The sequence below is a fragment of the Brachypodium distachyon genome, chromosome 1 (genome assembly GCF_000005505.3).
Source record: "Brachypodium distachyon strain Bd21 chromosome 1, Brachypodium_distachyon_v3.0, whole genome shotgun sequence".
In the NCBI taxonomy this organism is placed as follows: Eukaryota; Viridiplantae; Streptophyta; class Magnoliopsida; order Poales; family Poaceae; genus Brachypodium; species Brachypodium distachyon.
The window spans coordinates 54,903,532-54,929,666 of NC_016131.3; the positions used below are offsets into that span (position 1 = coordinate 54,903,532).

A 26,135-nucleotide genomic window follows, 5' to 3' on the forward strand; every position below is an offset into this window, starting at 1 on the left:
CGAAGAATTGCTCAATAGCTCACAACAGTCTTTAAGAAGAAAAGTAGACACCACCAAATTTGGATAGTCGGCGCAAACTACAGTCAGTTCCACCCTTCGAGACGCTACCAATTTCTGGAACCATTGATTTACAAGAGAACATCAATAATTGAGGAACTGTTTCTCCATACCTCATCAACACATCTCATCAAGCAGATCCTCGATCTCTTATCGAACCAGATCGACAGGCCCAGATATATTGATCTCGCATTAAACCTACCTAATCAGACTACTAGAGTACACCATATGCTAGGATGCTACTTCATGCTTGATCTCTCCACTAATCTTCTCAGCTATATATAACATTGTGGCATCAAAACTAAAAACAGTTTTTGCTGCGAACTCAGACGAGATCACCAAGAATTTCATAAGCAGATTAGAAGACAATTCACAGAAAACAGTGACCCATACCAATTATTTGTTACTCTTACTGCCCTGTTATTATCACATATATATTACTCACGACATAAACATTAAAAAAGAGGCGGGTGAGCAAAAGGGGTGTTACGGCATAAAATTCAATTTACTATACAAACAGGAGGACGTTGTCAGCGCCGGCGCTTCCAAGGATGTGGGCTCCGTCGCCGTCGCTCTCGTCAGGGGCGGCTCCCTTGGGCACGGTGACAACGAGCTCGCCCTCGGCGTAGGTGGCGGTGGCCAAGGTGGGGCGCGTGCAGGGCGGGAGGCGGAACCGCCACCGGTCGAGCTCGAAGGCCGCGGCGCCGTCGTCGTCGTCTTCGCCGGCGCCGGCGACGGACAGGCCCCGCACGACGACCTTGGTGACGCCGGGGTGGATCTGGACGGCGTGGGCGCGGGCGCCGCCGGGGGAGAAGCCGTCGGCGGCGGCGACGAAGCGGAGCGCCGCCGCGTCCTCCTCGACGGCGACGTCGGCGTCGGCGGCGAAGGGGAGCTCGAGCACCCTGGCGAAGATGTGCGGGAGGCGGCGCAGCTTCTTCGCGCCGTCCGCCGCGGCGGCGGCGCAGCGCTGCACGGCGATGGTGCGCTTCCGCGGGGCCGGATGGACCCTCATGGCGCGGGCGGGGAGCAGGAGGAGAAGAACAGGGGGGCTCGAAACCCTAACCCTAGCCGCGCGCGAGGAAGGGATCGGGGGCTGGGAGGAGGAGGCCAGAGCGAGAGAGATGCTTTAAATTGCGCGCTCTGGATGCGGAGCTCTGCTCTCGTGGCGCTGCGTGGGTGGGGGATCTCTTCTCTGGGGGGAAGAGAGATAGAGAAAGAGGGGAGAAGGAAACGGAGGTGTTGGGAGCTGCTGTCTTAATTAACGTGCTCGTAAGGAGGAGAAGTACGATGTCCGATTAGGATTAACGGCTTCCCTAAAATACCTGCTCTTCCGTCTTTAAATATCTCAAGCAGCTTTTTATGGATAAAATAATTGTTACCCACTTTATTTATTAGCGATCCTTGTAGAGGTTGTTAAGTCAAACTTTATCAACATTATGGAGTTGTAAAAAAAATTACCAACATACTTTCTCCTTCTCGTAAAGGTTGGCGTATCTGATTTTGTCAAAATCTTGTCTTTTTTTAGCTTGTCAAAGTCTTGTCTTAATCTTAAGAAAATCAAATATGTCAACATTTGTGAAAACTATGGAGTATCGAACAATAAAATATGAAAATATATTCGATAATAGATCTAATATTTCGATGTTGTATAGATGCAACAAACTTGGTCAAAATTTAACTTAAACGCCTCTAATGTACATACATCTTGAAATAAAGAGTCTTTTACCTCTTCCTCACATTTGTCATGCAGTTAAGTGTTCTATTCATCTAACCCACGTTTGCTCTCTCCTTTTATCGCCTCACCCAATAGATGATGACAAATTAAAATCATTTTACTAGAAAATAAATAATAATTAACTATAAAATATTTAATCGTACTTTGGGAGCCTGTGTGAATGGACAATTTTTTTTAAAAATGTTGGAGCAACAAATATAACCAAAACCAATAGAATAAAATAGATGGATAGCATCATAACTTTGTAAGTTTTATGAGAATTTGAAGACATGAATTTGCAACCAAATTTCTTTGCATGCCCCACGATAAATTTGCATGAATTTGAAGAATGGACATGGATAGAACACACAAACGATGTCATTTGGTAGACCTGACCTCATACTATTTTTGGTGGTCTCATTTGTTTGATCTAAAGAGCTTTCATAAGAAACCTTTATATGGATTTAAAATCTTAAAAAAAATTATGATTTATTTTTGCGGGGGGTTAATACCCTTATGATGATTCATCCAAACAACTAAAATTCTAGAGCGGAACATTATAAAGTCGTATTGGTCAATTTGCTTCTCCTACCTCGTTTCGCATGTTTGGATGTCCGGTGTTCGAGTTTTGGCATTTCTTACTAATTTTTATTTTTACTTTTGGTATTTTCTTATAATATAATACCATTTCAGTAATTTAATAAAAGCCATCTCCAATGGGGTGGTTAAAAGTTTGCCGTAGAATTAAAATATCAACCGCGTCTAGCTTGTCATGGATTTATTTCCTACCAAATGTTGGCATCGACATTGAATCTAACATTTAAGTGATGTTTTATTGCCTCTTAGTTATCTAAGCGCTTCAATATTACCTTTTGCTTTGGAGGGGTGATCGATGTTTACATAGATGTTGTATTTTTCTCTTTCTCTAAACGCACGTGTGAGCTTTCTTGCATTGTACTCCCTCCTTCCCATAATTCTTGATGTGGTTTTAATTCAAATTTGAACTTAAAAGACAAAAATTTGAACTAAAAACACGACAAGAATTATGGGACAGAGGGAGTAGATGCCTAGGTGGCATAATATTTCGATACTCAAGCGTTGCTTTGTATCGGGATTTCTCAACTCAACAAAGGAGAGTGTTGTACTGGCTCATCCAATACCTTCAACGATTGCCATGTGTGCTTTGCGCTTCCCTGGTTTTAGGAATGAAATCATGTTTATATCCCTAGTTTCTAAGTCAAATTTCAAATCCACTAGTTAAATATGGTGTTTATATTGACTTATGAATTTGAAGATGACTTTTTTTGGGATAAAAAATATGACTTATGAGCGGGATCTTATTCCGTTTGTAACTGGATGTCGCATTCATATACCTAAACCTTGTTGTTTTTTTGTTTAACAGATGTTCTCAAAACTTTAAGCACACAATTGTGCATCATAAGAAGGCTTGCTCATTGTCAACCAGTGATGATTTCAGTAAGCTATGGGGCACCGAAATAAACAGACACCAGTGTAAAAAAACAGATGTAGCTACAAACCGAAGAAAAGAAAAACACTGGCGATAATAAGAAACAGAGAATGGAAGGAGACCAAAATGAGGGTCGGTGCAGTGGCTGGAGAAGATAAGATAACAAAAGCACTCCACAGAGCGACATGACTCCATTTGCACTGTTGTCGTGCCGGCCCATGCGTCACCACCTATTCCCGAGCTGTAGAGCCCACTGTTGGGATGGACCCACATGGTAGAGACCGGCCAGCTGGATGTATATTAGACATCACACTGCCGTTTTATTAGTTCGTTAATTAATTGTCATGCTGCCTTTCTTTTCTTTTTTTTACTGTGCCTAACAGTTACCTTTGGCCTACTCTTTGGGTGGCAATCGCATTTTACAGTGCAGTCTCTTTTTTCTTCCTTGGTGAGCGTCTGAGAGCGTCTCCGAAGAACTCTGCAAAATTCATTCCGAATACACTTTCCAATAGATTACCTTTCCATATCTTCGTTGTCAAAGCCAAATACTGTCCCAAAACAAGTGTTTTTATATAAATCCACGTCACTTGTTTCGGTACGGAGTATATTTTATTGATAGCCTGTAATCAGCAATACATCTGGAACGTTTATAACACAGCGAAACCCCCAAAAAATATAGCTCTATTCCTTTAAATATTCACATAAAAATAATACTCGCTCAGTTCCGTATTAGTTGTGGCTAATTTAGTACTAGTATTGATCAAAGGGAGTACAAAAGAACATATTTCTAACGGCCATAGCAAAGTGAAGTAGGGATGCCGAGCAAGTTAACATAGCTAGGACTGGTGAGCGAGAAGGAGGGCATGGCGAGCAGGTTGTGACAACGAGTGGAATTGGAGCTACCATTTTCGTGAGTTCGCTAAAATTTGGCTATAAAGACCCGGATAAGGAGCAGGTTGGAAATGCTTTAACAACGATGGGGTAAGTCAGAGCAACTTGCAAAAAATACACATTTACTTCGATACTTACGTGCTTGATTTTTTTATTGAAACAAATCGTATTTGTATATCTATAACTCCCAATATTTGGTAACTTCCTCTTTAATTTATGATAGTGAAAATGTCCGTGCGCTGCCACGGCCCAACGCACACGTCACGACCACTTTAAAAAATGATCCCGTGCACTAATAAATCATCATTCAAATTCTGTACCAAATTTTCACATTCTAACAAGAAAAGATCCAATACAAAAATTCAAAACATAGAGCAAATTTGTATACATCCAAAAGTCTGTAACCCATAGAAAGAAGATGCTAATTTCCAAACATGCAGTCGAACTATCAGTAGATGCTAATTTCCGATCACAGCATGCACATGGCAATCATTCGGTGCATGGTAGAACACTAATCTATCTATTATCCATAGCAGCTACCATCAATCCGGTTGGGAGTACATCCCAATTAGCTATCGGATTATCCGTCGATTAGTGCAAAGCACCACAACAAACGAAAACAACAAGGACTCGCCGGATGGTTGAGCTATGGCTGGCCACCTACTGGATCTCATGCGTGGATGGCGGATGGCGGCCACTTTCTGGATCACGCGTTGGGACTGCGGACAGCGGTCGTCGGGTGGATCTCGCGTGGGGTCGGTATGTTTGGAGTGGCCAGGCCGCGAACTGCAACGAGAAAAGCAGTGATGTCCAGGCGAAGGAAGGAGCAGGAGGTCAGGGGAGAGAAGGGAGGCGGGTGGGGTGGGGTGGGGGGTAGCCAGAGAGGAAGGGAGCTGCGGCGGCGGGGGCGATGGAGCAGGTTGGGTGGGGCGTCGGGAGGGGATCGAGCAGGTTGGGCGCTGGGGGCGTCCGGGTCGAGAGAAATAACAAGTGGTGGCAGATTGCCCGTAATTTTGATGACATGACGTACGACGGCGGTCGTACCATCACCACCAACTCCAATTTAATATATTGGTATAGATTCATCACAAGGGCACCCTTGGGTGCATTCAGTGGTGTTAATCGGGACCGAAGATGGTCCGATATCATCTAAACCATTTTTTTTTCATGCTTCTTTCGGACTTGGAATCCAAGAGGATGGTGCTTGGACTAGACACTAATACAGAGTCAGATCATGTCGGTCACGGATACGGTATGTAACGAATATGGTACGGTAATGAATATTTAATTGGACATCGTATAAAAAATATCACTTTGTGTTAAGAAAAGAAAAAATAAATCTTTAGAATCTGGCTCACAATAACCTTTTTCTTTTCTCTTATTAGCAAGCCAGATTTAAACCACCGTTAAACCATATCGACTTGCCACATATGAGATTCACGCTCATCTAAGCATGTTGGATCATTGTTGAACGAGGTCACACATGATATTTTGGGATAAAAAATAACTATATGGTAGCTATCGTATCTGAGTACCATTTGGTATACGTCCGGACAGTGCCAACACCATATTCTTATCTGCATCCGAAGAAAACTATCTGTATCTGGCAACTATATATTTGATTTACTGACCTAATGCTATCTGGGCATTTCGTTCGGTCAGTCGGTTATCCGAACAATATCCGTCTGGTTTCATCCCTAGTGCATTCATATACAATGACATGAAGAAAATTTAGGCATTAAGATAGTCCTAGCTTGGTAGCCAGTCAAAATTTCAAACTCAGCCACAGAAAAAGAAAAAGAAATCTATGAAGAAGTTATGAAGATAGCGGAAAGTGACTATAGATAGACGAAAAATAGTGAACTTCCTTTTAAAAAAAAAACTCAAACCCTCAGAAACCGATTTTGATGGTAAACCGGATTTTTTTTTTATGCTGTTCTCAGGTTTACGAGGCTTTCCAGCCGTTAGAAAGTTGAAATGGTGAAGATGTGAACATATATTACGATCATTCACCAGATCACTACTTAGCCAAGTCAGCTACGGAAGAGCCAATACTTTAATTAAACAGCTTGTCGTCTCCAAACCTTTGACACGATCCACTTTTGTACGGAACAGAGCAATTTGTACTCAGATTCAAGCTTCCTACGTTCAGTTGAACGTTATCGTTTTGGGTATGGACATGGTCTGTGAAACATGACTTTGACCATTAAATTTTTATTAAATATATTTATAAAACCTTAAAAACATATAAGCATTAAAATACTTTTTGAGACAAATTGAAATAAATATGATTTTGAAGCACATGTAATCTAAACAATTATGTAGATCGTGCTAATCAAAGTCCTAAAGTTTTGAACCAACCTATGTCCAAAAGAACAGGTTCTAACTTCTAAGGAACTAACTTTGCTCATGACGAGATTTCAGAATTTTGGAGGAACATGCGTATGTGTAGTGTAGGGTGGCGATGACCCAGAACCGAAGACAGGAAAGCTGGATAAGATTCCAAAGAAGGAAAAAACGGATCGGAATACAATCTCCAGCCTTTTCCATCCATCCGAGTGGCAAAAATAATGCAGCGGTTGGCCCCACATCTAGCACAATCTGTTTGCAACCAATCCAAGGGTCGGAAATCCGTCATGTGCCACGATAATCCAGCCATGCTGATTAGATAAGCACTTGAATATGTCATGTTAATATGTATCATGGAGACCAAACACTGGGATGCTGACACGACGATACAGAGATGCCTTCGTGGCCGGCCCCTCCGATGAGCGTGATGTAGATCAGCAGACGTGATTGTTATTATACTAAATTATTCTGGGGAGGACGTAGATGTGATTTTGACGTAAACCTGAATGAATGTATTAGTGCGCTAGGGGTGCAAAGTAACAGAGTCAGGACTCTATTGTCGGCAAAAAGAGAAAAGTCAGGGCTCGGAAGCTTAAGATGGCAATAAAAAAAGAACTGACGTATGGTGCTAGACTTCTAATCATGCATATCCTGTGGGAAACAAGAAGAATTAACGTAGGCACCAAACTGAATTTGATCGGCAGTGTTTCAGAGGAGCATCTCACCAGAGAAGGCAGGTAAAATGGAGCACACCATGCTTATCAAAGAGAGAAAGAGAAACATCCAAATATCTTGACTGAAGTTTTGAGGTCTCTTTTACGGCGCACTACCTGGAACCATAGCTTTATTATGATTTGATATGCCAGGAAACTAGTATCATGTTTCCAAGGCAACCTCATAGCTGAAGTCAAGGGCAGAAGTCTGTGTTTTGGTTTACACAGCATAGATGTTTGTTCATATTGCAAACTTCCAGTGAAACTACAAGCATAATTTGTTATTGGTTTGCATTCGGTCGTGAAAATTATGGTAAAAGAATCTGATACTATATCACAAGTCACGTTTTGTTTCTTCACAGTTCACACTGTCCATAGTACAGCTTCTCACAGGAAAAATATTTATACTTCAGTGCAAAAAATGAAACCCCCAATCTCTTTTTCATGGGGTTAAATAAGTTACATACTGAGTGTCAAAAACGTTACAACTTCGTGTGGTCATACATGTTAGAATAGCTAGTACCTGAATTCCACAGCATGAGGTTCCATTTTCTGATAGCCGAATCATGATGACCGATCTTGATGTTTACATGAGAGCAGTGGAAACTGTATAGCTATATGCAGTGTAAGTTCCATATTTCCCTGCTCATTTGCTGACCTCGGATGAAACTAGGGAGGCCCATATTGGAAGTTTGGAACACATGAAGAGAAAACCTCAGTTAGTCAGCTGTGTTTCGTTTCTTCATCATCTGAATCTGCTGTTTCCTTTGGAAGCAGACCTAGAAGAGGCAGGGGCAGCAAGGAACTGAGATTACATATGATAATCAATAGAGGTAGATTTCCGAAGCTTTCCCTAGTGACCCCAAAAAGCTTTGTCAGACCCGCACCGACCAGACCACCAGTAACACTTCCAGCATTAGAAATGGACATCAAAGTGGCAAACAGAGTCGCTTCCATTCCCGGAGGGCACAATTTTGCAGCTAATACCAAGACCGGCATAAATGCAGCCTGCAACATATTCCAGGTTATACAAGATTACATACAAGGAAAACAACTGAAGGCTGCAGGGAGTCTATAAAAAAGGTCTAAGCCAGATATTTGAAGTCTAAATCTAAGTAATGCTATGATGTAGCACCATTTGAATATGCAAATGCTTTCCTCAAGAGTGGTTGTAATGCTCAGAATTACCACAAGGGTGGTTGTTATGCTGAGAATTGCCACAAGTGTCTGTTATTCTGAGAATTACCACTTGTTACAAAAGTTCAAATTTGTCTGGCTCAGTTTCAGGCATACGAAGAAACTAGATTTCATGTCACTACTGTATCATCTCGCTGCTCTCGGGAATGCTTTCCACAAGAGTGGTTGTTGTGCTGAGAATTATCGCTTATTAAGAAAGTTCAACTAGGTCATGCTCAGTTTCAAGCATATGAAGGAACTAGATTTCAAGTTACAACTATATCAGTAACAAAACGAATGATTAGCTCAATGCAGTATTATGTACTGAACTAATAAGATAAGCAACAGCAGTAGTGTTTCATACCTGACCAAGGACTGTGATGATTAATGAATCTCCAATGGAGAACCACTCATCACTAATCCCAAGCTGCCTATTAAGCCCAGTGACAAGAAGAACCTGAAGATATACAACATACTCAGATTCTAAAGACGGAAAATAACTGCCACTCACTGAAACAAAAGCAAAAAAGTACCTGTGTCATTCCAAGGGCTGAACCTATGATGGTTGTCACAAGAAATATTTTCCTCAGATGAACTGCCTTCAGAAAATAGTTATAAATTCCGACACCAAGCAAGGATGCGATGGAAGTAACAAGCTTTACGCGTCCTAGAAACTCTGGAGTGAATCCAAGTTTATTTGTGCTGAGATTAATGATAAAGGGGTATGAAAGTTCAATCAATTCAAAGAAACGGCACCAAGATACACAGTAATCATTCATTAAGCAAAACATAATATCATATTGAAAGTTGTGCATATGCCATATGCCACGTGCCAGTTAAAAACCTAGATGCAACGATGATCTATATGGAGCTTAACTGGGATCATCAGTTTCTTGCTTGCAACTTATAAAGTTGATATTTTGTTTATTTTAACCTACAGTAACTAAATTTATCCAAATAAGAAAGAGATAGAAGAAGCATCCAGTAACCTGCTGTAATTGTAATTTGTACTCCCTCCGATCCTAAATTGTTGTCGTTGTTTTAGTTCAAATTTGAAAAACATGGCGGACTGGTATGTGATATTGTGATTAAACTGATGATCCTAAATTGTTGTCGTTGTTTTAGTTCATTTCATAAAATTTCGATTACTGCATTTATAACAAACTCCAGCACAACAGAAAAATTAATCATATACATAATAAAGGAGAACTGTAATTGCAGACTGGTATGTGATATTGTGGAAACTTTGATACGTACGTGAAGAAAAACATGGCGGAATCTGAGTGCGGTGTTGCTTGCCAGAAGAATATGAACAAGGTCGGCAAGAAAATGTTAGGTTGTTTTACTGAAGTCCATAGCTGCCTGATGTGCTGCGTAGAGGTCTCAACGAATCCTGAACCAGAGACTGAGATAGCATGTTCCCCAGGAGTCAGACGATGCTCATTTACAAGAACTGCAACAGCAGATGTCATCAGGGGTAAAAATGCTGTAACACCAAAGACAAATCTGCGTTTACAGGAATATTTTCATCAGTGTACTGCACAATAGAACATGCAGGGCTTCAATAGGTTGCAGAGAAGCTAACAAACCTTACTCCGTAAGTATCAACAAGTGAACCACTAAAATATGCGCTCACAATTCCACCAAATGCCGAGGATCCCCAACATAGAGACTGGAGAGAACCAGATGTACTCTGTGATTCGCCACGAGCTCTCTCAACTACCATAGAATCTACCACCTGCAGTGTTCCCATAGGTGTTGATGAGACAAATCTAGGAAGCAACATCTGGTAAACTCGTAGTATTCTTGTCCTAATTCATGTCAGGCACATCTTGAACTTGTGATAAGGCGGTGACATTTTTGTTTAGAAGATAATCTTCATTTGGTCATGCTTTCAATGTGCAATGGCATCCTTGGATGTTTTCAATTTAGAGCTCGACATAGCCTATAATTATCTATCAACTTCAGTAACATAGGAAATATGTCTATGGACTGTTAATATCATAGCGCAAAACTCAACTGGAGATAGATTAATGTTGAGTAATACAATCCAAAGTGGCAGTGCTATATATATTACATACTTTCGTCCTTAGTCTGCAAACTAACTAGAACAAAAGCCGACTGATACTAGTACATGTCGCGAGACCATCAATTAAAATAATCAAGCTAACTTAAAACTAGCCAATGTCCTTAGTTAATGGTAATCCAAGGAAATTTTTGGTAGTGACTAAAGAAAGTAGGAAAATGGGAGGTTATATTTTTTGTGGTAGTTTTGAGGATAGTGACCACTTATATACTAGTTGTGCTATAGCATGATATAACTGGAACCTTATAAGCAATATCTTGATTAAGGATTGTTGACACTTGATACCAATACTTTACATAACAAATAAAAGCTGATTAATTTTAATAGCTTCAAGGAATTTGCTGTAAGAGGTCTGCAGTCTGCCCGTAGGCACATATAGAAATTTGGAATTACTCAACTACTCGGTTTATTAATCATTATTTCATGCACGAGGGATTTACATGACACAAGAGAGTGCAACAGTGTTGACTCAAATCAGGTATAGCGTATTTGTTCTTCAGCAGAAGTTTTCAGCATGTAAGCTGCTGGATGTTCATACTTGGTAAAGATGCTATGCTTGAATTACAAAATGAGTATACCAGTGAAGGATATAACAATTATATAACCAACAATAATCATTAGAAATCAGTATAAAATATTTAGAACCCATTATGCAAGGAGGTTAATTTCTCAACTTCAGAAATCAGCTTTATTAGCATGTAAATTAGGTCAAACATTTGCATGAAATTTCAGGAATAAAATATGATTGTTAGAAAGGAATGCAAGGAATATGAATGAATAACTGGAGCTCATCAGCACTTTGATGAATGCTAATGACTGTACAATTAAAATATATAATACTTGAATCAGAACACTTGCCCTAACCAGCTGAAAAAAATAACTTGCTTGCAGAATATTTCACTCATACTTACAACATCTGAGAAGGCTACAGAAAGTGATCCGAGAAGAATAGAGAATGCTGCACCATATTTACTATTAACTACTGTAGCCATCAAACTCCATGAAAGTGCTCCAAGAAATCCTGACAGAATAAGGTACGACCTTCTTCGATACCCAAAGAGTGGAATGGAATCACTGGAAGGCAAGGGCAGCAGATTCAGTGCCATCAAGCGTACAATACAAACAGAACGAAATGTATAGAGAACTTTCGTGAGACCTGATAAAACCATAGATGGGCTTGATCAACCAGGGCAAGGATGAGAAACCAGATATAACTGCAGTCTATATAACATAAACCATATTAGTCACTTATTAACACCTATTTCTACGAGTTAAATTATCGTATGCATGTGATAAGATCACATCTTTAAATAGCAAGACCACAAAGACAATATATGAAAGGAAAAGGAATAAGCACCAGGTACCTCAGCTGGATCAAGGTGAAGATCATCTTTTAAATAAAAGCTCACAGCAAGTCGGGCAAGGCCTAAAACCCCTTGCACAAAATATACAATGGCAACTGCCATATTATCAGGGGATAGATCCACCCCGAACGCCGTGAAGTATCCGGACTTGCTCTTGCGTACATCATCTGTACTGGACTGCTTCTTATGCCATTCCTCCAAGTATCTCTTACTTGTATCAGTTTTAGTAGAGCCGAGCTGATGTCTAGTTATAATATTACCTACAGTAGGTCCCACAACAGGAATGAGTATGCGGGCAACCAGATAATTTTTTTCTATTCACATCATTGTTATCCATATAATGGAAAAAACATGCCAAAAATATGGAGAAAGAGAAAATCGGAAAGAAAGGTTCAAAGCGGAGATTTTGATATTGAGAGGAGGGAGTTCAACAGATCCCACATGCAAATGGCACCACAAAATGTAGTACATGGTAGAGAATTCTGAACTAATTTATGTGGCACAAGCTAGGATTGACTGTATGCGCATGTTATTTATGAATATTTCCTAGAGAAGATTATTGAGAAGATGAGCAATTTTGGAAATAAAAGCAGCCATATAATCACCTCGCCTCCACTCTACTCCATGTCTCCATCCTTCGATGTTGTAACTTCAAAGAAACAAAAAAAGTAAATCTATAATTCCTTATCCTACCATATGCTATGCAATCTTCAATCAAGAATGAGAATTAGGTTTGGAGGATGTCAATACTATGCGGTTGTTATTGATTTATTTCTACTCAGAATGCTGTCCACATGGGAACATTTCCTTATTTCTCATTATAACTATATGGTATAAATATTAGAAACAACCAACGTTTTATGCTTCCATGAATTATTCTTAATCCATACATTTCTATTATAGAAAGACGGGGCCAAATGTCATGTTTTCAATTTTCAATAAGAAAATAGAAGCTGAAGCATAGATGATTACACATTAGAAAAGCTAGGGAATCTCAACTCTCTATTAATTGCAGTACTGAAAACCAATGCCTTTATTAAATGACTGACACCCAATGTTATGTGTCTACATAAAAGCTCTAACACGGTTCCGTAAAACAAATGAACAAGAAAGAAGTATTATTATGTATGTTGAGCCAATAGAAGTGCAATACTGGCAACAGCATGGTTATTTAAAAGCTATGCAGAAAGTACAAAATAGTGATATACTGGTGCACAAAAGGGTGGGGAATGAGAGGAGGCACTGGGTGCAGAACTTTGGCATTAACACCGCAGCTGTTATACCATTAGTATCCAATGATATACATTATTCTCAATGATAAACAATGCAACTTATTTTGGTTCATCTACGCTGGCAATTCACATGGTGGTGTAAAATATTGACTACCTTACACCCCTTCCGACAAATTCTCTAGCTATGCTCGTTGCTACTCATTTGGCATCACTGGCAAATAACCAGAGTCCCACAGGCTCACAGTAGTGCATCAGAAAGGTTCACCTAGCTGTAATTCGCCTACTGCAGCTCCAAACAGCAACAGCATTGCATCAACCAACATGACAGACACAATGCTAACACTCAGAAGGTGATGACACGGTCAATTACGCTCTCTGTCAACCCTTGCTCTTCACAATTCAAATCGATCTCCTCTTGTACCCCCCAAAACTGCGAATTCGTTCGAAATCCCCGAAAACTACGAGCCGTCGGGAATTCCCCAATTCCAAGCTCCAACACTCCTCGCTGCATTCCCGCACCAGATCCTTAAGCAATTAAGAGAATCCTCCGGTGCAAGAAGGAACAGGGAGCTCACCAGACCGGAGGTCGGAGGCGGAGGCGGAGGCGGAGTCGCGGACGCCGAGCTCGAGCGGGCGGCGGGAGCCGGCGGCCTCTTCGTCGTACGGCTCGCGGCCATCCGAGCTTCCGGAGGCCATCCCGTGGAGCAGGAGGCGGTGGGGCGCCGTCTCCAGCAAGACGGGGAGATCGACGGCGCGGCGAGACGTGGGGCGGGGCGAGGTGGAGGGAGGTCGTGGGATTGCCGGGAGCAACGAGGAAGCGAGAGGGGAGATTAGGGAGAGTACAAAACGGTAATTACAAGGCGTTTCTCTGCCTCTTGTGCCCATGGGCACACGCACTTTGGATGCACAGGAAATAGCATCCTAAAGTACCTGGATTATGAAAAATAAATTGTGGATAAACCAGGTGTACTTCATGCTGTAAGTATGTGTAAACCTGTAAAATTTTCAATAAAATATGGACGATTAATCGTCTGAATAAAAAGAGACAGAGTTGAACACCTGTTTTTTTTTAAAAAGACCATGACTGGTCATTGTTAATTGTGGATGAAATTTTACAACTTCATTTATTATAGTACTAGTATTTAAGTATGTCGGTAGTTTTTAATTAGTTATTGCTCAAAAATTCTTGGCTTCCATACATATACCGTTATGACTGGTCATTGTTAATTGTGGATGAAATTTTACAACTTCATTTATTATACTAGTATTTAAGTATGTCGGTAGTTTTTAGTTATTGCTCAAAAAATTCTTGGCATCCTTACATATATTGTTAAAGTAATCAGAAACGAGCGTGCTCACGCGCCAAACCATGATTTCTACGGAGTATAATAGATAGTTTGTATTAGTGGGAGTGAGTTGTCTTTGCCCCACCACGACGTCTAGATTTCACGACCATGAAGAGGTTGGAGCGCAACATGGAAAAAAGTGAGGGAATACCCCCCCCCCCTCATGTTGATGCCCCTCTAATATGATGATGTTCAACCTACCACGTGTGTTGATCAAAGCTAGTCGGATAAGCTAGACTTGTCATAAATCCAGCACTATGTTGATCAAAGCTGATCAGGGGCTCGGGGCTGCATATAGGATTTGCCATAAACCCACCATGGCACCCAAGATTTTAAATCGTGCCTGAAAGCATTTCGAGGAGACTTTCGAAAACATATAAATCGTATAAAGCGCTAGATTGCGAACCTTTAAGGCATTTCGCGTTTTGAATATGAAATGACATATGTATCTTGATCAACAAGGAAATTCAACATAATTTTGACACAAACCATTAGAGAATAATATCATATAACCATAATAAGTTGAGGACCAAGACATGTAACAAGTTCACATGAAAATTAACCATGACACCTGCAAAAAAGAGAAAATTAACCATGACAGCTGCAGCCTACTGTGCATGAGTAGCATAACAATTAACAAGTTCAGAATTCAGATTAAAAACAAACCATGACATAATCCATGACACTTGAAAACAAGTTTGGAACGAAGTTCCTAACAACAAAAGGTAATACCGAAACGAAAGCATAAAGGTCAAATTATTCAGAAACAGCTGGAGAAGGCATATCAACGTCATCTGCAGATTCTGAAGACGACCCCTCATCCTGCAGTCCTTGGTCACGAGATTATTTTTCCTAATTTACCTTGGGTTTTGATTCTGATCCAATGGAGGCCCATCGCGTTTAATTGTGGGCGTTGCGGCAAAACTCATCATCGCGTTGCAGGAGCCCGCCTAAACCTTGATAGCGCCACAAAAGCGCTAGATTTAAAATTTTGATGGCACCACATGTGTTGATCAAAGCTGATCTGCCTATAGGACCTTCCATAAATACCTCTAAGACACAGATATACAGATTTAAAGAACTAACTTGGCATATTTGGGAAAAAAAAATATTAGGGCTTTTGATGCAGTTTACATTAGGGATACAATCTAGCATGGAAAACCTAGAACTTTCCCTATGGCCTTGTTTAACACTAATGTTTCTCTAGTGTTTTAGAGTATTATTCCTCTCAAATCTAAAACACTAAAAACTCCAAACGATCTTTGGTAGGCATCTGTCACAAAACACGTCATTTTTGTATGAATAAAAAAACAATTTTTACACTGATGATTTGGGATGTAACAAGATTTGAGAGTTTTGGGTGAAGACTCGGTTCCCTCAAGTATACCCAGTACACTAGTGTCTAAAAACCAAACAAGTCCTAATAGTTCACGACCAGGTCACTCGTCCGGTGGTGCCATGAATTCCCCCGAAAGATCCCTAGTCGAAGCAAAATACAGTAACTCCGCAATTAGCAGGTACAGAGCCATGGCCGGGAGCATCGCGAGAATCCTGAGGAGCCAGTTGCCTCCCTCGGATTGGACAGCCACCCACACAAGATCAGCCTCCATCACCAACGTTCCCACCACGAACAACACCTGAAACAAAAGAGCAAAATTAGCGCCGCCGGTCGGTTCGATCATTCAGATTATTTCTGATCAGTTTCAGTTTGGGTTTACGTACGTCGATGCAGGCCTTGCGGAAGGGAGTCATGGGCCGGAGGGGCAGCTCGTCGGTGTGCTCTGGGGATGGATGAGCGTCGTCGTCGTCGTCCGAGCTGTCGTCGGAGACGTCGAGGATCAGGTATTCTGCTGCGCTGATCTGTTTCTCGTCGCCGGCGATCTCGACGAGCAGGTAATTCCGGCTTGGTTCTTCGCCGTCGCTGACGGGGTCATGCTCGTAGCCCCCCGCGCCGTACATCCAAGGCGGAGGACAGCCCCGCGGGGTGTATGGCATACCTATCCTATCCTTAAATAGAAGAATAAGAAGATTCGATTCGTCTGTCGTACTCTAAGAAATAGACGAATCATATACTACATACCCACATATTATATGTGGGTATTGTGAGAGTGACATAACTAATATGTCGTGATTTTTTATCACTAAAAATGAAGGGTAATCCACCTTTCAATAATAAAAACTCTTTTGTTTGTAAGAAAGGAATGAGAGAGATATGGATTAGAAATTGAATTTCCCCTTTTTTTCTTTCTCTTTTATTTCTATAGATCAGACATTTGTTTATGGAAGAAAAATAAAAAGATTTAGTTCATATTCACGAAGCCCCAGATTTTTGGGCCGAGCTGGATTTGAACCAGCGTAGACATTTTGTCAACGAATTTACAGTCCGTCCCCATTAACCGCTCGGGCATCGACCCAGGAAGAATTTTTTCTAGGGTTTTTGATAATCTATGATTAATCTCCTTTCATAATACTCCCTACCCCCAGGGGAAGTCGAATCCCCGCTGCCTCCTTGAAAGAGAGATGTCCTGAACCACTAGACGATAGGGGCATCACTAGACGATAGGGCCATATATAACCGCTCGTGATTATACTATAATCATAGTATGAGCAATTTTTTTGAATTGTCAATATACTCGAAGAGTATAACAAGATCCAAAGCAAAGAATTTTTGCTACTTTGCTGTTATGTTTTCATAGGATTTTTTTTAATTCATGCTTAGATTAATTCATGGGTCATCCCCTACTTTATTAGGGAAATTCCTTTAAAAGGTAGAGAATAAGAATCGATTACTAAAAGGGATTCTAGATTAGTTCAGTATAGGTAGTCATTTGATTGATCTAAGATGAAAAAGAGTCCAATTTCATTTCTTTTTTGCAATTTAGATTCCGTGCTTCATTTAGTGTTCAGACCAAAAATGCATGCATCTCGCACTAAGTCATAAAATTCAATAAAAAATAGAGAAAGTTTCAAAAACAAAGTAAAAAGTAAATGAATTTAGTAGAAAAGTATTCTATCAGATTCGAACCGATGACTTATGCCTTACCATGCCATTACTCTACCACTAACTTTAAAAGCCCTTTATCGGATTTGAACCGATGACTTACGCCTTACCATGGCATTACTCTACCACTGAGTTAAAAGGGCTTTTTTTTTAATTCAAAAATGAGCCACTTTCATTTCCCATTCTGGGTCTACTGCATAATGTACATAATATATGTAGATATCCATATATCTATATAAGTTTATTCATCGTGAGGTTCAAAATATTGATAAAATCAATAAAAATAAGAAAATATTTGCTATTATCTCTTATAACTTGCATAAAACAAAGTAGAGATCCTTTTTTATATAATAAAATGCGTGAAGAGAAAGTTGACACAATAAAAAATAATAAACCATACCCTATACATACCTAACTCTTCTTAATTCAGGGTTTTTCGTTTCCGAAGACTAGGAAAATAGGCGGATTCTGGAACCCTAAGGATTCGATGGTATATGGCTATGGAAAATATAAGATTTCTGATCCTAGCGGGAAAAGGAACGGAACAGATACCCAATATGATTCTTGGGAGGAACATTTCGTAATGGTCTTGATCCTCTATGCTCTTTTTTATGTGTTGCTAGTTCGATTGCACTTTTTTGATTCTTTTAAACAAAACAAGAATCTACTAAACCAGAATTGAAATTGAGTGAGTGGAAAAAAGGGGTTTATAGGGACAGTTCAGATGCTATTGGCATGGTAAGAAGAGGTGTATTTTACAGACCATAGGGGTTATCGAAATCCTAAAGTAAAGGCCTGCAATCGAAGTAGAAGTACCAACGGCTCACTGCCATGAACCTTCTCCATTTGATTCACTAAGGGGAAATTCACCTCCTTCTCGAATGGGTATCATTGACAAAGGGTTGCGTTTGTATCATAATCTACATGTAGCGGGTATAGTTTAGTGGTAAAAGTGTGATTCGTTCTATTAATAACTGAATTTAAAATGATATACTTAAGGCATCCTTAAGTTTTTTTTCTATTCCGATGAAAACTTTAGTTCTTATAAAGGATTTCATCCTTTTCCTCTCAATAGCGTATTGAGGAACAATATACATTCTCGTGATTTGTATAATTGAAATTGCATCCAAAATACAAATAGGATTATGAGTACAGAGTCGCGAAGCATAATTTTACATTGGATTAAGTATTCCATATATTAAAAATATGAGTAAAGGATCTATGGATGGAGATACAAAAAAGTTTTTTCCAATCGTAACTAAATCTCCTTTACCTTCAAAAAGGGAAAAGGAAGCCAAATAGCTAAAAGCGGTAGTTTTGGTTTACTAGAACCATCAGCATATTGTTTAAGCTCGGTGGAAACCCAATTCTTTTCCTCAAGGATCCCTTGAATGAAATTAGGGAACGAAGTAAGTAGATTAGATGGATTTAGATCGAATTTCTATCTCCTTACTCTATAAGGATCATCTAGAAAGCGGAGAGCTTTGGTTCTATTCAAATAGAAAAGCTGACATAGATGTTAAGTGGTGAGAATATCCATAAAGGAGCCGAATGAAATGAAAATTTCATGTTCGGTTTTGAATTAGAGACGTTATAAATAATCAACCAACGTCGACTATAACCCCTAGCCTTCCAAGCTAACGATGCGGGTTCGATTCCCGCTACCCGCTCCATTCTGTATATGTATAAAAGGAGTATTCCATTTGTCTAGACCTGTATAAAAGGAGTATTCTATTTGTCTAGACATAGTAGAGGCCCGTATTTAACCTTTTCCGTTCACCATTTTCTGGTACTGCAGAGCGGAGTAGAGCAGTTTGGTAGCTCACGAGGCTCATAACCTTGAGGTCACGGGTTCGATTCCCGTCTCCGCACTTAGCAGTCTCTATAAAAGGACTATTCCATTTCTATATATATGGTACAGGGTTGGGTGGTATCCAATCCAATTTTTTTATTCATTACTTCCTGGCCTTAGAGGGCAAAATTGAGCAGTCTGCGAAGCCGCCTGCCTCCATAAGAAGAACAGGCAAGGTTTCTCCCTACCCTGCAGAAAAGAAAAATGAAAGAAACGCACAGTCTACCTCCCTTCCCTTTAAAAGCAGTTTGCCAGTTCTTTGTCTCAGTGAATACCCCCCTGTTGGAGAGTTCTATTTCCCTCTCCGGAGCCCTCCTTTTTTTGAGTGGGGTGAAAAGTAAGGGTAATAAGGGATAGGGTACTAGACTAACACCTAATTAATATATAATTTATTCTAAGTAGTTAAACATTCAACTAGACTAAATTTTTTCTCATAGTACTTGACTAAAGTAAGCGGGCGAGCGGCGGGAATCGAACCCGTATCTTCTCCTTGGCAAGGAGATGTTTTACCATTGAACTACGCTCGCTACGGAATATATTTTATAGCGTATATCCGCTTGGGTCGACCGTCTATGTCTGGGTCGACCGTTTCATTTTCTATTATATTAGAGTTTTCCTTTTTTTGATTGTCTGTCAATCAATATTCTAATGGCAATGCAATTTCATAATACTGAAAGAGAAGAGGTAGCAATTCGGAACGCAAATTGCGTTTTAATGCGTCTCACTATTCGAATTTTTTCGAAGAAATGTCCTTTTTATTTATTTTGTATCGGGTTACTCAATACTAAACAAATTTATGAAATGAGAGAATTCAGAATAGCTACGAGAAAGACTAGACCAATCCATAATGATGTACCGGAAAAAACAACGTTTTTATTATTTGACCAACCATCAGGAGAAGCAAATACAAGGGGTACACTAATTACTAAGACTGAGGAAGTCGCAATTAATGCAAAAACAGCTAATTGGAAAGCAATAGTCATATTTCTAATCCTCCAAGCTATCATCAAATAAAGTTGACTACATATTTGATCCCTCACTTAACCTAAATTGTAAAAAATACAAGAAGTAGGAGGGGTTTAATCATGAATCCATTGATTCTTCTCTTTAATTAATAATTAAAACTTATTACTTACCGCTTTTATTTGGATATGGGGATTAGGGTAGGGGATTTAGTCTTTATTTCAAAAGCGGGTATAGCGGATCTTCTATCCGTGTATACAGTATACAGAAATATATCGAAAAAGGATTTGCATCTGAGATGTTTCTAGAGGTTAGTAGATCCTTTTATTTTTATATGGCTGTGTTCTATTTCTAGGAGTAAAATAGGGATTAAGCTGTGGAGAGATGGCTGAGTGGTTGATAGCTCCGGTCTTGAAAACCGGTATAGTTCTAGGAACTATCGAGGGTTCGAATCCCTCTCTCTCCTTTTGCTTATTGAATACGTTTGTTTCTTTCATTTTTTTTTTTTTTTTCTTTATTCTGTCCCCTTATCTTTCATTCAGAAAAAGGAATGAATGGCTCGGCTAAATGAAATAACCGAGCCAGAGCAGAAAAAAACAGTAGAAGTAGAACAGGTATAAATAAGAAAATCTTAGTTAAGAGGGTTCATGTAAAGAACAGGTTCTAAATCACGATCGATTCCCTTTTCAAAACCTGCTGCAGCAGCTCGGGCTCTTCCTGCATGCCACAAATGGCCCACAAAAAAGAAGAATCCTAGAACAAAATGAGAAGTCGATAACCAACTTCTAGGAGAGACATAATTAACTGCATTGATCTCGGTAGCTACGCCACCCACGGAATTTAAAGAGCCTAAAGGAGCATGGGTCATATATTCCGCTGAACGTCGTTCTTGCCAAGGTTGTATGTCTTTTTTCAACCTACTCAAGTCCAAACCGTTGGGCCCCCTTAGAGGTTCTAACCATGGAGCACGGAGGTCCCAAAAACGCATAGTTTCCCCTCCAAAGATAACCTCTCCCGTTGGGGAACGCATTAGATATTTACCTAAACCTGTGGGTCCTTGAGCAGATCCCACATTAGCTCCAAGACGCTGGTCTCTAACTAGAAAAGTAAATGCTTGAGCTTGAGAAGCTTCTGGGCCGGTGGGTCCATAAAACTCACTCGGATAAGCCGTATTATTGAACCAGACAAAACAACAAGCGATAAAACCAAAGACAGATAAAGCAGCTAAACTATAAGACAAGTAAGCTTCTCCAGACCATACAAATGCACGGCGAGCCCATGCGAAAGGTTTGGTTAAGATATGCCAAATTCCGCCAAATACACAAATGAAACCCAACCATACATGTCCACCAATTATATCTTCTAAATCATCCACACTAACAATCCAGCCTTCTCCCCCAAAAGGGGATTTTAGTAAATAACCAAATATAACACCGGGGCTAAGGGTCAAGTTGGTTATTTTTCTTACATCCCCCCCCCCCGGGGGCCCAGGTATCATATACACCGCCAAAATAAAGAGCCTTGAGTACTAGAAGAAAAGCACCTAGACCTAACAAAATTAAATGAATACCCAAAATTGTAGTCATTTTATTTCTATCTTTCCATACATAACCAAAGAATGGAAAAGATTCCTCAAGAGTCTCGGGTCCCAGAAGCGCGTGATAAATGCCACCGAAGCCTAAGACTGCGGAGGAAATTAGGTGAAGTACTCCAGATACAAAGTACGGAAAAGTATCGAGAACTTCTCCCCCTGGCCCGACTCCCCAACCTAGGGTAGCTAAGTGTGGAAGTAAAATCAACCCTTGTTCATACATGGGCTTTTCTGGCACGAAATGGGCCACTTCAAATAGGTTCATTGCTCCGGCCCAGAATACGATTAATCCGGCATGGGCTACGTGGGCGCCAAGTAGTTTACCGGACAAATTGATAAGTCTAGCATTCCCAGCCCACCAAGCAAACCCGGTGGTTTCTTGGTCACGACCAGCTAAAACGAAAGTTCCATTAAAGAGCGTTTCCACGTGGTAGAACCTCCTCAGGGAATATAAGATTTTCATGAGGCTGATCCTGAGCTGCCATCCACGCACGAATACCCTCGTTTAAAAGAATATTTTTGGTGTAGAAAGTCTCAAATTCAGGATCTTCCGCTGCACGGATTTCCTGGGAAACAAAGTCATAGGCACGTAAGTTCAGAGCCAGGCCAACTACGCCAATAGCACTCATCCATAAACCGGTGACGGGGACAAATAGCATAAAGAAATGTAACCAACGTTTGTTGGAAAAAGCAACACCAAAGATTTGGGACCAAAAGCGATTAGCAGTGACCATTGAATAAGTTTCTTCAGCTTGAGTTGGGTTAAAAGCGCGAAAAGTATTTGCACCATCACCGTCTTCGAATAGAGTGTTTTCTACGGTCGCTCCATGAATAGCGCATAGGAGAGCCGCGCCTAATACTCCGGCAACTCCCATCATATGAAACGGGTTCAACGTCCAATTATGAAATCCTTGGAAGAAAAGGATGAATCGAAATATCGCTGCTACGCCAAAACTCGGCGCAAAGAACCAACCGGATTGCCCCAGTGGATAAATAAGGAATACAGAAACAAAAACAGCGATTGGACCAGAGAATGAGATTGCATTATAAGGCCGCAATTGAATAGACCGAGCAAGTTCAAATTGGCGTAACATGAAACCTATTAGTGCAAAAGCCCCGTGGAGAGCTACAAAAGTCCATAGGCCACCTAATTGACACCAACGAGTAAAATCTCCTTGTGCTTCCGGGCCCCATAGTAGCAACAAAGAGTGTGCTAAACTATTGGCAGGGGTAGAAACTGCTGCGGTTAAGAAATTACAACCTTCCAAATAGGAACTAGCCAATCCATGGGTATACCAAGAAGTTACAAAAGTTGTCCCTGTAAACCACCCTCCTAAAGCGAAATAAGCACAAGGAAAGAGCAATAAGCCGGACCATCCTACAAAAACGAAACGGTCCCTTCGTAACCAGTCGTCCACAGTATCAAATAGATCCTTTTCTTCTTTAGGAATTCTACCAAGGGCTATAGTCATAGTGATCCTCCTTCGACCATGGCCGTCGTCAGGCTGATATTTTTCTGTTTTTGCTGCAAGTTTTTTTTTTATCAGAGGGTTCTGTTGCTGTAAGCTGATTTGTAGCCTTGCATTGCAGGGGGTTAAGTGTATTTGATTCTGCTTTGGAAGACCTCTGTTCGGGCTTCGGACTTGCGGGCTGAACTTGTTCGAGTCGATCTCTAGCTCTGCGCGGACGCCGCTTCAGTGAAGTTGCTCCTGCACTTCACGAGGTGCCTTTACCCCTTCCATGTGACGTCCATTCTTGATCCAGCGGTTGAGACACATTTGAGACAAAACCAAGTCCCAGAGCTACTTTCTAATCACAGCCACGGAAGCAGCTTGATGGAAACAAAATGTCACATATTTTGAAAAATTGTCACGTATACCAGATTGCATAACTGAACTGGTAATGTAACAACATATTAAAAGAAGAGAAATCTGATCAATTAAGTTTCACTTGTCATTGAACTTTTATAGAAATTATGTAGCAACAGGTGCTACTACTGAGCATTCATCAAAGTACAAACTTACAGGCCTCACTTGTACACTTGACCCACCAAAATACTATTGTTAGCCCCCAAAATACTATAGTTATCCCTTTCCAAAATACGATCTATCCAACTTTCATATGCTAGAAGAAACCTACGACATTATCATCATCACAGGTAGAGAGAGGAGCTGTCAAAAGCTGGGTGAAACTGCCAATGACATTGTATCCTTCACACTCCACATTTGATTCTTTGCTACTGTCATTTTTCTGCACTTGTACACCAGGCCGCACACCATCATCTTTCTTTTGTTGCTGCCAATCAAATATCAACTAATTAGTATACAAATGGATGATAACAAGCTATGAAATGTCCAGATTACATACCTTTGTTCCTTTTTTTGTTGATGCGGCAGATTTAGTTGGCTTGCGCTTCCCTTTCCGTACCTTATCGAGCCATGTTTTTGTTCTCTTCAATTTTTTTGATTGAGGCATCTCTTTTTCCTTTAGTTGTGCAGCACTCAGCAAATCATTTGTTTGCTGCACATTAGGGTCAACATTTCCTTGGCCTTTACATTGTTCATTCTAGCACTAGCCGAAGCATTAATTTTCTCCTCCAATTGTGTACCACAACAATCAAGTGCATTTTCTAACAACAAGCAACATTCTGGATAGCTGGCCACTTTGTTTGCCAAAATGTGAAACTTATAGGATAGAAACCTGTACCTTTCGAAAACTTCTAGTTTTGGATTCTCTACCACATTCCTTCCTTGCCTGTCCAATACACTTCCTTCGCGAGCTTCTCTCGTCCCATCTCTTTAAGATATAATGGGTTGGCAACGTCTTTATATTCATCAAATCAAGAACTTTTAGACCATGTCCACACAATATCCCCGTCCTATTGAACATTCCACAACTACATGAAACTATTTGGTTCAGAGGATCACCTATCACTATGCGCTCCTCCTCAAAAATTAAATCGCCACGCAAAGTCCCAATAGCAACAGCATATTTGTGGTCTCCATCCAATACTTTGGTGCATGCAGCCATGGATCTTTCGTACTCACTTTGGAAAGCTTAAAAACAAACTGGAGTGTAGACTTTTCTTGCTTGCAACAACATAGGTGTGGACATTTTTATTCTCGGTATCCTTTTCCTTGCCTCAAACTCAAATTCTAGTTCCTTGCTTCTTTTTTCTTCCACTGTCCTCTCAAAATGCTTCAGAAATCGAACAATATGAAAATCTGATTTCAAATGGTTCTTCAATGCATTGTTGAAACTCTCACTTAGTTGTGTACTTCTCACACCCAAGCTGAAGACATCTCTCATATAACATTCAGTCCATTTTTCTTTCAACTTGTAGATACTATCTAACCATGTTTGCTTATGCACTTTACATCTCATTGCATCAAATGCTTCTTCAAATAGTGCCTTCTCCTCATAGCCATACATACAAGCACTAAAATCAGTGAGAATATGAGATTCTGCATCTTCCTCTTCCTCTTCACATTCATCTTTGTCTTCACCCTTCACTGGAGATAAATGCTTGATAGCATTCTGCATTATGTAGGTGCACAAGCCATGATATGATTCTGTGAATACTTTACCTATAGCTTTTGCCATTGCCGCAACTTGATTTGTATAAATAGTTCTAGGTTGTTTTCCATCATGTGCAGCTAGGAAAGTCTCAAACAACCATGTAAATGACTCACTTGTTTCATCAAATAGGAGAGCAGCACCAAAAATAGTGGTTTCTCTAAACTGATTGAGCCCAAGAAAAACACCAAATGGCCTATATTCTTTGTTTGTGACAACATCACCAAAATGTACATAGTCAAGGATCATTTTAGCATCAGCCCAGAATATGTTGGTTATATGCTCCTCACAATCCAATTGCAAAGCATACTGGAATGACGGATTCTCTGCAGTTTTGTCATGAAAATACTTCAACAAAATCCGGCCTGTCCAAATGCCAACTCCCTTTGCCTCTTGCTTTGGAAAAAATTTCTGCGGTCCCGATAGGTATAGCCAAGGTTAAATGATCCACCAACTTGACGACTAGCATGCTCATGTGCAGATTTTGGCCCAATTCCAAAATCATCCGCGGTTTCAATTTCAAAACCTTGTAGTTCTAAAATTTTCCGTTGTGATGCCATCAAGTTGCGGGTTTGTGGCACGTGAAGGAAGTGATTATGCTCAAGCACTACATCAGTTACATCATAGTTTCCAGGCTCTCGATCCAATGTAAGACTCATCCTAGCATCACAGTTAGTTCTTGTTTCAGCTCTAAAGCACTTCTGAATAGATTCTCTTTCAACTTTTTTCCGAATACCTTCATTGAACACACATATC

The 26,135-nt window shown here is 40.3% G+C and overlaps 3 protein-coding genes and 3 non-coding genes across 7 annotated transcripts; 1 reads left to right on the plus strand and 5 right to left on the minus strand.

Moving 5' to 3' along the window:
• Positions 1 to 313: 313 nt before the first annotated feature.
• LOC100844809 lies at positions 314 to 1,341 on the minus strand. The gene has a single exon (XM_003557469.4). It carries the CDS (start codon positions 1,067 to 1,069, stop codon positions 566 to 568), a length of 504 nt encoding a protein of 167 aa, XP_003557517.1. The 5' UTR covers positions 1,070 to 1,341; the 3' UTR covers positions 314 to 565.
• Positions 1,342 to 7,500: 6,159 nt separating this feature from the next.
• Positions 7,501 to 13,907, minus strand: LOC100845118 (folate-biopterin transporter 1, chloroplastic). The gene is made up of 9 exons (XM_003557470.4): positions 13,626 to 13,907; positions 11,819 to 12,078; positions 11,611 to 11,675; positions 11,366 to 11,528; positions 9,958 to 10,106; positions 9,626 to 9,874; positions 8,902 to 9,070; positions 8,733 to 8,825; positions 7,501 to 8,200 (listed from the first exon to the last, which is right to left on the minus strand). Exons 1-9 carry the CDS (start codon positions 13,744 to 13,746, stop codon positions 7,916 to 7,918), a joined length of 1,554 nt encoding a protein of 517 aa, XP_003557518.1. The 5' UTR covers positions 13,747 to 13,907; the 3' UTR covers positions 7,501 to 7,915.
• Positions 13,908 to 15,816: 1,909 nt separating this feature from the next.
• LOC106865690 lies at positions 15,817 to 23,443 on the minus strand. Of its 2 annotated transcripts, XM_014896298.2 has the most exons (3): positions 23,290 to 23,443; positions 16,119 to 16,373; positions 15,817 to 16,033 (listed from the first exon to the last, which is right to left on the minus strand). In XM_014896298.2, exons 1-3 carry the CDS (start codon positions 23,293 to 23,295, stop codon positions 15,836 to 15,838), a joined length of 459 nt encoding a protein of 152 aa, XP_014751784.1. In that variant the 5' UTR covers positions 23,296 to 23,443; the 3' UTR covers positions 15,817 to 15,835. The 2 variants fall into 2 exon arrangements, with proteins under 2 accessions (XP_014751784.1, XP_024311151.1); XM_024455383.1 differs by lacking the exon at positions 23,290 to 23,443 and having other exon boundaries at positions 16,119 to 16,409.
• On the minus strand, positions 17,469 to 17,540 carry TRNAT-GGU. Its single transcript has one exon. It is a non-coding gene; the product is annotated as a tRNA-Thr (tRNA).
• TRNAM-CAU lies at positions 19,196 to 19,269 on the plus strand. Its single transcript has one exon. It is a non-coding gene; the product is annotated as a tRNA-Met (tRNA).
• TRNAG-GCC lies at positions 19,706 to 19,776 on the minus strand. Its single transcript has one exon. It is a non-coding gene; the product is annotated as a tRNA-Gly (tRNA).
• Positions 23,444 to 26,135: the final 2,692 nt, after the last annotated feature.

Excerpts from the sequence above, each read along its gene's own strand:
- LOC100844809 (XM_003557469.4), bottom strand. The coding sequence starts at position 1,069 with ATGAGGGTCCATCCGGCCCCGCGGAAGCGCACCATCGCCGTGCAGCGC.
- LOC100845118 (XM_003557470.4), bottom strand. The coding sequence starts at position 13,746 with ATGGCCTCCGGAAGCTCGGATGGCCGCGAGCCGTACGACGAAGAGGCC. Across the intron at positions 12,079-13,625 it reads CGCCTCCGACCTCCGGTCTG|GTAATATTATAACTAGACAT; the intron begins GTGAGCTCCCTG and ends GACCTACTGTAG. Across the intron at positions 9,071-9,625 it reads TCCGCCATGTTTTTCTTCAC|CACAAATAAACTTGGATTCA; the intron begins GTACGTATCAAA and ends CATTAATCTCAG.
- LOC106865690 (XM_024455383.1), bottom strand. The coding sequence starts at position 16,391 with ATGCCATACACCCCGCGGGGCTGTCCTCCGCCTTGGATGTACGGCGCG. Across the intron at positions 16,034-16,118 it reads TCCGCAAGGCCTGCATCGAC|GTGTTGTTCGTGGTGGGAAC; the intron begins GTACGTAAACCC and ends CTTTTGTTTCAG.